This window comes from Pipra filicauda, unplaced genomic scaffold (assembly GCF_003945595.2).
Source record: "Pipra filicauda isolate LSUMZ 115617 unplaced genomic scaffold, ASM394559v2 scaffold248_size1969534_pilon, whole genome shotgun sequence".
Classification (NCBI taxonomy): domain Eukaryota; kingdom Metazoa; phylum Chordata; class Aves; order Passeriformes; family Pipridae; genus Pipra; species Pipra filicauda.
The window spans coordinates 820,749-834,308 of record NW_024104363.1 but is presented as its reverse complement, the minus strand read 5'-3'; the positions used below and the strand labels follow the sequence as shown (position 1 = coordinate 834,308).

The window sequence follows — 13,560 nt, the reverse complement described above, 5'->3', positions numbered from 1 at the left end:
CCACAGAAATGGGAAGTATGGGAGTGATTATGCACATTAACACATCCTGCATGTGGCACACAATTTCTTGCAGACTTTCAATTCTAACAAAGACATGAGAGAAGGAATGTTAATTTGGTCTACCTTGCTTTGCTAGTCTCCTAGTCTGCATCAGTAGCTTTGGGTTAAAGAAAAATATGGACTACGAATATATTCTGCATTTGTGTAATCCATAGTGTCTGATGTCACTTTTTGCATATATATTATCAGCACTCTTTTAAATATGAACCTACACTTCTAAGAACTCAGCATCAAAAGCCAGACAGACCGACTTCACATGCAAGTTTGCATAAGGAGAAAAGGCGTTCAGTGGCATTTCTTATGCCAAGTGATCTTTTACCTGGACAAGCTAAGGCTACACAACATTTAGGGCAGGCATGTATTTCCACCCTAATCATCCATGCACAGTGATGACTTCTACATGAGAATTTCCTCTATCCAGAGCTGAATACATGAATGCTTTATAATTTCTCAAAAGAATGGAGCACCTACAGGTATGTATTTTCAGTCTGCATATATGGTAAATCCTAAGGCTACTGTTATATGAATAATACACCAAGCACAACAGCATCTATTACTAGTATGTATAAATGTATTATATTAATAACATATATTCAAAAACATTAAGTAGTGCATGAAAAAATGTATTTTAGAAGTTTTTCTTTCTATTACCTTGTATATGCCGATTAGATATAGGAACTGAGTACTGAGTACATTTTTATTTAGAAGATAGATTCATTGATAACTGCACTTGCTTAACATAGGAAAGTAAGTAAAAATAGTTTTAAATCGAATTTACAATTTAGTTATGCTTTTTTCTGGAACTGCATTAATTTCTGACCCCACAAAGGCTTATTCATATTCTTAGTTTTACACTTAGGAGTAATAATAGTGTAACTAATTTACATAAAAAACAAGTCTTTGCAGAGCTGAAGTCTTGATGGTAGCCTGCTTTCACATTCAACAAGTGCAAACACCCATACAAGAAAGAAAAACTGAAGTGAAAAGGTTCGATCATCCCCATTGCTCAGATTCTCTGCAGTTTTCCATTTTGCATTCTCTCGAAAGAACACAGGTTCACATAACAAATATTAGTAGAATACAGAAAAAGTTTTGTAAAAAATATTTCACCATTTGTAAAATGTTTTCAATTTCAGGTTCTTCTCAGGTCTCTGTTTCTAATTTGCCAATCTTCCCTGGTTTCCCCCTGAAATTAATTGATATTTCAGTTGCATATGTAGACAGGCTTGGATGTTATTACTAAGAGGCCTGGATGTTCACTGGTGCTCGCTTATGACACGGTTTTTCCAGGATGCCCATTACAGCAGCAGCTGCTCATCCTCTATTCCAGCAAACAACACTGGGCCACTGGATTGTCTGAACGGGTTTTCCTGGTGATGAAGATGCAACACGATACCATCTTAAAATGTCATGGTGTCAGAGATCACTCTGAGGTACTTCATACATGACTGTAGTATGTTTGTCTTTACTAAGAATGCTGAATGACATGTTAGTAGTGTTTTGCCTTATACAGAAAGGTATAGTAGCAACCACAAAACAGACAACCTGCATAGATTACTGTTGACAGAATAAAACAGTATTCAGAATAAAGCAATACTCAGTATTTCTGTGAGAAAAAAACACATCATTGTGCATTTTCAGGTACCAAAACCAGTGGGGCAATAAAAAGTCTCTTTTAAGTGCTGTTACACAGAAGTTGTTTTCACAAAGCAAAGTGTTTGTTAATTAGTTGCAGCACTGTCTTGAGAACCTCTTCCTTGGAGGGGCTGGCATCAACTACTTGGCATGCAGGATTCACCATCCTTCTGTATGACTCTTCAACTCTATTTTAAAAAAAAACAGGGGAAATTAAACTTCAAAATGCAGGGATATGAAATGGCATTATTCATTGGTCTCAGAAGAAAGTGTTCACACTGCAGAGACAAAGGATACAAAATCTAATATGAAGCTAAGAACGAAATCTACTGCAAAAAGAAATAAACCGTTAGTAACTACTATTATAATGTAAATCTCAAAGCACATAGTTTCCCAGACATTGATTCCCAGAGCTCTAGCCGTATTCACATATGGCATGGCATAAAGTATTTCTTTCTTTACAGCTTGGCACTGGATATAGTCTGGTACAGCAGTGCAGTGGACAGTCTGCTTCTAACACCTGAATTAACTTCTTCAGATTCTGCTAAGGTGTCTCTGAACTGTGTGACATTGCACTGTGTAGCTGTGCTCACTGACTGATCTCACCTTTGACTAACTGGATTAGAGAGTTGACACATCATTCAAACCCTTCCTCTGATCAGCTATCCAGATGAATAACAGGATGAAATACAGGATGAAAACAGCCTCACTTAGACTGTAAGCATAATGCAGAGCTCTCCTCCATTTAGCCTATGAGGGTGTGAATGAGGATGTCAATATCATTTCCTATGTTCCCAAAATTGCCATTAAGGCCAGAAGTCACAAGACAAATCAAGCAAGATTCTGGATATTCTCATGCCCAGGTTGACATAATTAACAAGTAGAAATAACCAAAGGCTTTCTGACAGGACTAAGATGTAGAAGTAGAACTTAAAGGATTCTTAAATGTGTTCCCTAGCTCACTCATCCCTCTGCAGTTCCTACTAAATAAGCAGGGAGTTTCTGTCAAAATTAAGCAAACATAGAATCATAGAATGTTAAGGGGTTGAAATGGACCTTAAAGATCATCTAGTCCCATTCCCCCCCACCAGAGGCAGGGACACCTCCCACCAAACCAGGTTGCTCCTACCTGGCTTTGAACACTGCCAGGGTTGGGGCAACCACAGCCTCCCTGGGCAACCTGTTCCAGTGTCTAACCACTCTCACAGTAAAACCTAAATTTCCCCTCTTTCAGTTTGTACCCATCATTCCTTGTCCTATCACTACAGTTCCTGATGAAGAATCCCTCTCTAGCTTCCCTGTAGGCCCCCTTCAGATACTGGAAGGTTGCTATCAAGTCTCCATACAATCTTCTCTTTTCCAGGCTGAATAGTCCCAACTTTCTCATAGGGAAGGTGCTCCAGTCCTCTCATCTACTTCATGGCTCTCCTCTGGACTTGCTTCACTGGTTCCATGTTGTTCTTATGATGGGGACACCAGAACTGGATGCACCACTCCACGTGGGGTCTCACAAGAGCAGAGTAGAGGGGTCGAATCAACTCCTTTGACCTGCTGGCCACACTCCTTTTGAAGCAACCCAGGATTTCATTGGCTTCCTGGGCTGCAAATGCACACTGCCAACTCATGTTGAGTTTTTCATCAGCCATCACCCCCCAAGTCTTTCTCTGCACTGGCCCACCTCTCAAGCCTGTCAAGGCCCCTCTGGATGGCATCCCTTCCCTCCAGTGTGTCGACTGCACCATACATCTTGGTGTTGTCAGTGAACTTGCTGAGGGTACCCTTGATCCCACTGTCAATGGTGCTGACAAAGCTTTCGAACAGTATCAGCCCCAGTACTGACCCCTGAGGGACACCACTCACCGCTGGTCTCCATATGGACAATGAGCCATTGACCACAACTCTCTGTGCAGCCATCCAGCCATTTCTTTATCCACCAAGTAGTCCTTCCACCAAATCCATGTCTCTCTAATTTGGAGACAAGGATGTCGTGCAGGACAGGGTCAAACACTTTGCAGAAGGCCAGGTAGATGATGTCAGTTGCTCTGCCCTATCCATAAATGTTGTAGCCCTGTCATAGAAGGTCACCAAATTTGTCAGGCATGATTTCCCCTTTGTAAAGCCATGTTGGTTGTTATCAATTACTATTTTTAAGGTGTATCATTGCCAGAAATGTTAAAACTCTAGAGGTAGATTTCAGTCTTGAGATTTGTAGATATGGAAACCAATATTCAGGTGTCTATACTGAGGCATCTGTGAGAACATTGGCTATTTAAGTTTCCACTTTAGACAAAGATGATCTACTCAACACAGAGCAGAGAGAGCCTAGACAGCAATTCAGCACACCCTCAAGAAGGATACCCAGGGTATCCTATGAAGTTACTTAAAAAAAATGTATCTAATACTGCTTGAAATGCTCTGGACTATCCCATTTAGCTTCCAGTTGCTAGTCCAGAAATTGTCCACAGGTTCTGCATCACATCTGCCAGCCTCATACCAAATGGCTTTAGACACTTAAGCTTAGATCACTGAGCTCCAAATGGGTGGTGAGATGAATCTCTTTGAAGGCTCCATTGAATGTACTGACTATACTGGGACCCAAGATACTTAGCACAGCTACGTATCTATAAGACACAGCTAAGACATCTACAAGAGGAGATCTAAATTTTATGTTCTTAATCTGGAGCTCAATTCCATACTTTCATGTTGTTATAGGCTATAAATCCCAGGAGGGAATTTTTCCTCCCCTGCTCCACTGTAAATAAAACAGAGTTGAATGGGAAGGGGGTCAATTAGCTTTACAAAAGGTCTGGCCCATCAAAGGGTGGAGTGGGGGGAGAGGAGGAGTTTGGGAATTTTTGGGTAGCTGGCCCAGCTCACAGGGGGTAGAAGTCAGTTTTTGCTGGGTTCTCTCTCTGGGACAGAGACAGGGTAGCTGTCTTTGTCTCCAGCTCGGACCTGCTGCGTTTTCTTCGGAGAGTTTCCTTTCCCCCTTCTTCCATTGGGGGAAGGGTCCCCATTTTCTTTTCGGCTTCTCCCGCGACCCGAGACACCCCCCAGACCCCCCCCATGGTGACCGCCAGAGCCCGACAGCGCCCCCTGCAGGCCAACACAGAGAACTGCAGGCCCTGCACATCCAGCGATCCAACAGCGCCCCCTGCCGGCCGTGGTTAGAACTGCGCTAAAGACAGAGAAGTATTCCTTCAGACTTTCTCTTTTGTTTGAAGGGGACTTTTTGGGTACAGGACTATTATCTAGTTTTTTTGTGTGTTCTGTTACTGTTCTTGCCAACACACATATATCTTTTAATAAAGGGTTGTTATTTCTTCTGTTTTTTCCACACTTCCTCGATTAAAGCCCCTTAATTTTGAATTTACAACTGCTGAGAGAGAGGAGTTTGGTTTGTCTCATAATTCATCCTCTTTAGCAAACATTCCAGTCTCTTCAAACTGAGACACATGTGGAAGGTGTGTGTTTCAACTTCTTGCCTTGCAGTTCTGAAATTTTTAGGTCTCTCCCCTTCATGACCAAGCTAAGAAGGGTGCTAAAATAAAAGCAGCAAGTAGAAAATACAAGTATTTTAATTCAAAGCTCCTTTGCAGGATGATTAAATTCTACACCTGCAGCTTTTGAACACTTTCAATCAGAACTGACAGAATTTACCCTCCCTGTCAACCATTAATCCTTTCCAAAAAACCTCAAACCAAGAGCTTAGACATAGGAAATCCTTGTCCCAGTAATGTGAGTGGTACATTTGCCACTGATCCCACAGAAGCCAAGATTGCATCCAGCCTCTTATTCCTCATTAAAGGGTACCTTTGGCGAAACAAGCTGTTAGCTTCCAACTCGGCTTCCTCCTTTGTTTTCTCCAGCCCCCGACGCTGAAGTCTCTGGACTCGTTCCTCAGGGTCAACAGTCAAGAGAAGAACAAGATCAGGTTTAAGCAGATCCTCAGGCCACTGGTACACTTCATCGTGAGCTGGTGGAAGATCCTTCACTTTCCCATTTGTTTCAGTGGCAATTGTGTAGGCAGCTGTGCTGTGCCAGTATCTGTCAGATGGAGAGAGAAATTTTAAAGAGGACACTAATTCTTCCATAATATAGGAGAGAGTTGTCACTATAATGAGAAGTCAATAATGATGAGATAGATGACACGGTGGGTTTGATGGGAAATGCAAAGAACAGTTCTGTGACATCCATTATTTCTTAACATTGATAATACTCAGTGCACTACTCAGAGTTCATGTGAATTATTAATTAAAACATATGGCAGTAGCTACACATTAGGCAAAGAGACTTCCAGAGTGAGGTCAAAGAAGAGTTACATTTTATCTCAAAATCCAGTCCTCTGAGTCCTTTTTTTGTGGTTCCCAACCTACTTCATGCAACAGATTTGCTAGAGAACATGCAGTCTTTACAAACATGTGAATTAAGACAGGTATTATTAATGGTTGTGCATTTCACTTGCATTTAATGTTCCCCACTACAAGGCACTGTGTTTGATGGATTTCAGTGGATTTGCGATTGGTTAAAAATAGCACATACAAACAACGTCTGTGTATATCTGTGTGTGTGTGTGTGTGTGTGTGTGTGTGTGTGTGTGTGTGTGTGTGTGTGTGTGTGTGTGTGTGTCCGTTGTGGCGGAAGGTTACAGTACACCTACTAAAATAAGCCAGAGGGTTCAAAGTGCACCTAGACCTTCTTTATTAAGAGTAATACTGTAAGCTGCCTACAAAGGTTAATGAATACTAGAAATAACAAAAACAAAACCAAATCCAAAAAAGTGGGAAGCATGTTTCTGGCTTTATAAACGCAAAGAGTGAGTCTACCTAAAACTCAGTCATTCCAATCCACCCATATCTCATCTTAGAGAAAGGCATGACCAGCAGACCACATGCTCCTCAGGTTTGTCATGAAACTCTGGTCTAGCTCAGGATGCACAGCTTGAGCCTCCACTCAAGATGTAATAATTTTCATGTGTCCAAAAGCTAGTTATGAGTATTACCCTGATGGAAGGTCCCTAACTTACTATTATCATCTTTGGAAGATTTAATATTTATCTGACTCTCTTCAGAGTAGTGCTTCAAAAAAAAAACCCCAAAACAAATCACAAACAAAACCAAATCAAAACAACTCCTCCTCCTCCAAAGAAAGTTCCAAAGAAAACCAGAGAATTGTTGACCGCTTCTGCTTGTAACACTGAACAACTATATGATAGCACTGACATAAGAGGGCTTCTCTAGTATACAAACCTGTCTATGATCACAGGTGCCTGAGTGGATGCTTTCGCTATTTCTGAAGCGAGAATGTAGTTGCCCGCAGCATAAAATGCTCTTTTAATGGGTGTTGGTTCATCATCAAATACAGTCCTCCACTGGCTGATGCAAGGTGGTGGGGACCTTAGCAGAATGCCATTCAGGTTGTCCTTGACAGCCTCGGTCACGGTGGTTTTGCCTGCATTTCATTTACAGAAGGAAATATTTGTGTTATTATGTGTCAGATACACCTCAGTTTTGAAAACTGAAAAATTCTCCTGCCTGTTCATTTGGAGAAAATGTTCTGACACCTGAATATGTAACTTGAATATCTTGTGATAAGGTTGTCAGGGGAAAATTATTCTGAGTCTGGTTGCAGGAATTATTACTTTCCTTCCTGCTCTCTGGGCCTTCCAGCCCTTCCCCTTGCCAACTTTCAGTCTTTACTCCCTTTAATACATTAAATGTATGGCAATTTTTCTGTATATTTATTTATAATACTTTTTGAGGTCACAGTTCATGTGGATATTGCCCTGCCGTCCTTTCTTTTTAAGGGGATTTTCAGTTCTCTTTAACTGAAAAGTCAGAAAACAGAGGCAACTAATATTTCTCTGATACAAACTGCTGCCAGTCTCTCAGACTACCATTATTTTAGTTCATTTATTTGAAAACTCTCCAGTAAAAGTATGTTTCATCATCTGCACAAGAAATTAAATTTTCAGTACTCCACTCTTTGTATTCTTTCATTTACTTAGATAACTAATTAACCCACAGAGTGAAAATTAGTGTAGACTCATCTTTTACAAGTCAGGGAAAACAGACTGGCATTTATAATTACTAATTTCTTCAATTCTGTTGTAGGTTTCCAGGATTTTTTTTTTTTAATTTTTAAGACTTACACCTGAATGAAAGCCAGAGCACTTGCTCTTTTCAACAATTTCTCGTCTATAGTTCCTCACCCACATATTGCTCTTACCAGTGGCATCCAGCCCCTCAAAAACTATGACGGGAAAATCGCCCTTTTTTTGGTGCTCCGGACATTCCTCCAGCAGGTCGAGTACTGCTTCAGCCTCTGGGATCCTCTCTGCATACTGCAAGGAGAGATCACAGAACGTGTTGGGTCGGAAGGGACCTTGATCAGTCATCTAGTCCAACCCCCAGGCAGCACACTGGGACATCTTAAACCAGATCAGGTCGCTCAGAGCCCTGTTCAACCAAGCCAGGAATGTTTCCAGGGATGGGGCATCCACCACCTCTCTGGGAAACCTGTGCCAGTGTTTCGCCACCCTCATCGAAAAAAACTTCTTTCTTACACCTGGTCAGGATCTGCCGTCCCTCTGTTTGAAACAATTACCCCTTGTCCCCTTCGCACCCTCCCGCCCCACGAAGCCGAAGATCTCGCCGTGCTGACCTGGCGCAGGCGGTGGCGGAGGGCGGTGGCCGAGGGTGGCAGGGCTTGGCGGAGGGGCCCGGGGCCCGGCGACCCCGGGGCGCAGTGCCGCAGCATCGCCAGGCCGGGAGCCGGGAGCCGGGAGCAGGAGCCAGGAGCCGGGAGCCGGGAGCCGGGAGCCGGGAGCAGGAGCCAGGAGCCGGGAGCAGGAGCCAGGAGCCGGGAGCCGGGGCCGGTGGCAGCTCGGAGGGGGGTGGAGGGCGGCGGAGGAGGAGCCAGCGGGAAACGAAACTAGAGCGGCAGGCCGGGAAAGCACCGGTCTGCGGGGACCGGTCCAGAGCCAAGGGCAGCTCCTTGGGGAGCCTGTTCTGCCTCCCCCGCCCCGCATCAGTGGTACTGGGATGAACGGGCTCGGTCCCACGGGGAATGGCTCTGTGAGCGAGTGGGCAGCAACAAACGTGGGAAGTAAGGTCCTAGCTTAGGGGTCTGCCAGCACCAAAGGGTCACATTCCCACGGGCTCCCGTGGCTAAATCCTGGTGGTCTCCTAAAAAATAAAATAGAAAAATTTTTTTTTTTTAAGGAGAAGTGCCAATATGCTCCACTGTTTGGGACTGGCCCAAAAGAGTCAAACAAGTCCTAAACTGCTTTGTTGAGTGGCAGTGCCCAACCAGCACTGAGCTGTCGGGCATACTGGCAGCTTAACCCCATTATTTGTTTACTCAGTGCCTTGATAATCAACAATAGACACAAATAATTTTGGGAGTAAAACGAACTTTTACAAGCCTGCAGTGTTTTTGTAACTTTATGATGCCAAATTTCAGCTTTCATCAGCTCAACGGCAGGAACCAGAAGCACTGAAAATAGCTATAGCACTTAGTCTTATGACAGCTGCTATGAGTAATGTTGCCCAAAATGTAGATTGTGAGTTTTCAAAATATGTAACTTAAAATGTAGGACAACCTGCAACTCTGTAGAATCCTTTTCCTCACTTTCAATAGTTGAAAACCTGCCACCTAGAGAGATCTAAAGTTAAACTTCTGATGCATTTTCTGAAAGAATATACAGGCTAGTGTAATCTACAAGAAATTCTTCAGAAACTTGATGTCTTCCTCTGGTCAGCTCAAATATACTGCACAAATAGCTCTTGCTTAGCGTATCTGCAGGGACAGTGAAGCAGCTGGTAGGCAGTATCAGTTCGACAGAGATAAGCTGCACTAGTTGGAAACGGCCCATGCTGAGGAAGCCAGTGGAAGACTGGGCCAGAGCTGAAACTGGGAACGCAGCCTTAGAGTCTCTTCAATAGTCTCAGCATCAGATACCAAAACTGCCTTTTTTTTTAAGGCACTTTACCATACCTGAGAACTCCTGCATAATTCCACATGACTCAAACACATGACTATGGCTGGCTATGGATACCAGAAGACACAGGGTAAAACACAGTTCGTTATACAGGAAGCCAATAGATGGTAATTTTAAGACCATGATAATATGCACTGAGTCAAAGTAGTGGCTATTCTCACACAATATTTTGTCTTGCAGAATGACATGCTCTGCATAAGCCTGGCTTATCCATGGTCCCTTCTCCAGCATCCACAGTCACTGAATTAGGAGTGGTAGACAGCACATCCTCCTCTTTTTCTTTTAGCACCTACTATGGATCTTTGTTCATACATCTATCTAAATCCCTTTCTGACTCTGTGATACAGTCTACCTCCACAAACCCCTCTGTTCTCAAATTCCAGCAGTGAAACTGTTGCATAAAAACTTTTCTTTTGTAAGTTTTAAACTCATATCCTACTTGTTTCAACAAGTGCTCCTTCCAATATTATTACTGATTTTGGTGAATAACAGTTCAACATTCAGCTTATTTATCACCAAATGATTTTTTCAAGGTCAGTCAGATTTCCCCTTCAGCTTTTTCATGTCAGAAATGACAGTCTCCATTTCTTGTAAGGCAGGTGCTTCATCCCCTTGATCACTTGGAACCAGGGATAACTTATTTAGCTCCATAAGGATCTGCTAAGATGTGGAGACCCAAACTGGACCATTAGTCAGGGTATGGCTACACATACCAATGTTCCACAGACCTGCAGAATAATGCTGTCTGCCTTATTCCAAATACTTTTCTGGGTGATACTAAGATTTGTTTTTTCTTTTTTTTTGCTACTGTCTCCTATGGAGCCATTGCTTATAGAAGAATAGCAACAGTGATTGAGATCTCCTTCCTGAGTGCAAGTTCCACTGCTGAGCTCACCATCAGGTACACAAGGTTTCGATTATTCTTTCCTATCTCCACTGTCTCACCCTTATCTACAACAAAACTAATCTGTGACTTTTCTGTTCATTGGTTTGTTTGACACCCAATTGACTTGAAGCCAAGTTTCATTTCAAAAGCACTTGTAAAGCTGGCAATTTTCCTCACTGACCTCTGTCTCCTTGTTCTTCTGTTTGTTTGGCTTTTTTTCCTGATGCTACTGTTGCCTTTCCCCTCTCTGTTGAATGGAAAGTGCTTACTTTCATTTTCCCTTTTCCCCTCCCACTGCCTTGATATAGCCTTGTTACAAGCATTCCTGAGCTAAGTTGGTTACTTCACTGTTGGTTGGTTGCTTCCTTCATTTATACCATGCCTATGAGATCATTCATAATAGGCCTGTCCTTCTGGCTATTTACCCTCTTGCATGATTCAAGCACAAAGGTAGGAAAAGACAGTTGCATTTATGCCCAAGATAGGTCTTTGAATTTAAAATCAGTGTAGAGAGTATAACTCTGTTTTGAAATTAACTTATTTTAAGCAGCTTTCAGCCTTTTTACAAGGACCTTTATAATTTTGCCCTCAGTATAATATGATGCAATGTCGAAGAGAAAATATGCTAATTATGTGAAAAAGACTGTTCAGAAGCCTTTTCACATCTTTGAGTGCCCATTGTGCTTGCATGAAGCTATAGGGAAGAGATACAGACACAACAAAAAGCCATATGAATATTCAAAAACTTTTTGATCCACCCAAAACGGAAAAAGAAAAAAAAACACCTGGAAATTGCTTAGCCTATTACTTAAAAATATATCTAAGTGCACAGTCCTGTAAACAGCTGTCTGAGACTGTGGGAAATAGGCAGGATGAAGGCCTGGAAAGAACCAGACCTTTGCAGCAAGTTTTGGGCAAGGCAGAGTACTGTGAAACTCATCACAGGGATGAGTTGCCACTTCGAAAGCCTGCCATGTCCCCAGGTGACAGGAGGTAGCCAATCAGATGCTGCGGTTACAGTTTCTGCCTTATAAGGAATGTTTCCATGTTTGTGTTGGCTATAAAATCTGCATCCTTTTAATAAAATGTCTCAGTTCTTCACCTCCCTGAATCCATGCCTTTCAAAACGCTACATGAGACAGAGAAAAACTTAAGTGGAAGGCCCATAAAATGCATAGGTACAGAGAATACACACAAAGGTCTAAGGTATAAGACCATAAGAAGGCAGAAGTCAGTATAGTCTCAGACCAGAAGAGCCCCCTCTTCTGCCCATGACAATGTCCAGTGCCAGATGTTTGGAGAAGGATATGGAAAGGACAAAGAAGGATCCTTCTCCCAACATACTTTTACCAAGAAAGGACCTGATGATCCTTGAGGTCACTTCCAACCTGGTATTCTATCATTCTACAATTCTGTGGTCTTGTCCCATATCCTAGGAACCATCTTTTGAATACTTCCTGAGTGGGAAACCATATATGCACTATTAAGGGCCCATGGTGGACCTCTTTCAAATGTATCTAATCTGTGTCTATATTTATATTGTGTGTTTCATATGTCTTTCATAACTTAATTGCATGAGAGTTTTAACTTTCTGTATGGTAATTTCTCCTTGGATTTCCGCATCCCAGGGAGGGTTGAGTCACTAAGTACAAGGTCCTTGACAGAATCCCATTTATAGTGTTGCAGATGCAATAAGATGGAGGTCATTTCCAGCTGGGACTAAAGCAAGAAGTAATACATTTATCAAATGCTGAAAATTACATTTGTCATTGCCTGGTTGTTCTTGGACCTTTTGTGGTCCGCACAGGTGGAGTGATAATGACTCCTCCTTTAACCTTATTTATGTTTTTGGTTCCTGTCAGTACTTTGTTTTCCCTAGCAAGATACTGTTTGACTGGAACTGCCAAAAAGCCACACTGGAGAAATCAATATCTTTATTTTTTAAAATAAAAATACATTATTTAGATAAATAATTGTTTCAAAGTTTTGCTTTCCTAACAACTAGGGAGCACAAGAGCATTATCTCTGTTTATCCAGTTGGATTCTTCCATATTAGTTGTGTACCTCTGTAACATTGAGTGCACCATAAATAATATTATTCAGTCATATTAGAAAATTATATTCATCTTTAAAAGTTTTTTTTGTGCAGATTTGCAGATCTAAAACATTTTGAGTACTGGGACTCCTTTGTGACTCCTTTGTCACTGTAAGATGACTTCCATAGGAAGCAAAGGGAAGACTTTCTACCATTTTCAAAGAATATCATGTTTTTCTGAGACTCTTTTAGAAGGCACCAGGACAGAAAATTTTGTTACAGTTCTTGCTTGCAACATTTCTTGTAGATTCAAAGCTACCGTACAAAAAGAGCACATTTGTGTTTTCTTGTAGGTCTCACCATACAGCCTTTGAGCTAGGACAGTTCAGGAAGTAAAATGTGATTGTCATTCTTGTTGCTAGGTAGTACAGCAACATCTGTACATCTGTAGGGGGCATGTCCTGGTCTGGGTTTGCATTGTGAGGCTTTACAGTAATGCAGAGAGTGTTGTCTGAAAACGTGCTTAGTCAAGGCAAAAAATAGAACCCTTATAATTGCCATTTTCTAAGAAAGTACTGATAGAATTACAGAGAACAGGAAATCTCGAATATGCTTGAGTGTTAGGTTCTCTGCATGTTTTGTTCCCTGAAACAGGGAACATTTCAAAGAAAAACAGTTCAAAATGGTAATGTTTTAGTTTGCTCATTCTTTGAGCAAAATTTTTCTGACATGCTCTTGGAGTGTTTGTGTATCAGATGTAAGTCTTGTATTGAGACAAATTGACAATTATCAAGGATTCTTTACTGATTTTGGAAATGAAGTATTTTAAACCTAATTTTCCTATCCAGCTGAGGCACTAGGCAACGAGCTCAGGGCTGAGGCTACAATAGGTCTAGGTCACTGTGCCATTTTCAGTGGATCTTCTGCAATTCCCAGACTTTC

At 41.9% G+C, this 13,560-nt stretch overlaps 1 protein-coding gene across 1 annotated transcript; it reads right to left on the bottom strand.

The window, feature by feature from the left end:
- Positions 1 to 738: 738 nt before the first annotated feature.
- CMPK2 (cytidine/uridine monophosphate kinase 2) lies at positions 739 to 8,499 on the bottom strand. The gene is made up of 5 exons (XM_027737430.2): positions 8,359 to 8,499; positions 7,924 to 8,038; positions 6,945 to 7,146; positions 5,509 to 5,742; positions 739 to 1,883 (listed from the first exon to the last, which is right to left on the bottom strand). The coding sequence occupies exons 1-5, from the start codon at positions 8,452 to 8,454 to the stop codon at positions 1,763 to 1,765; spliced, it is 768 nt and encodes a 255-aa protein (XP_027593231.1). The 5' UTR covers positions 8,455 to 8,499; the 3' UTR covers positions 739 to 1,762.
- Positions 8,500 to 13,560: the final 5,061 nt, after the last annotated feature.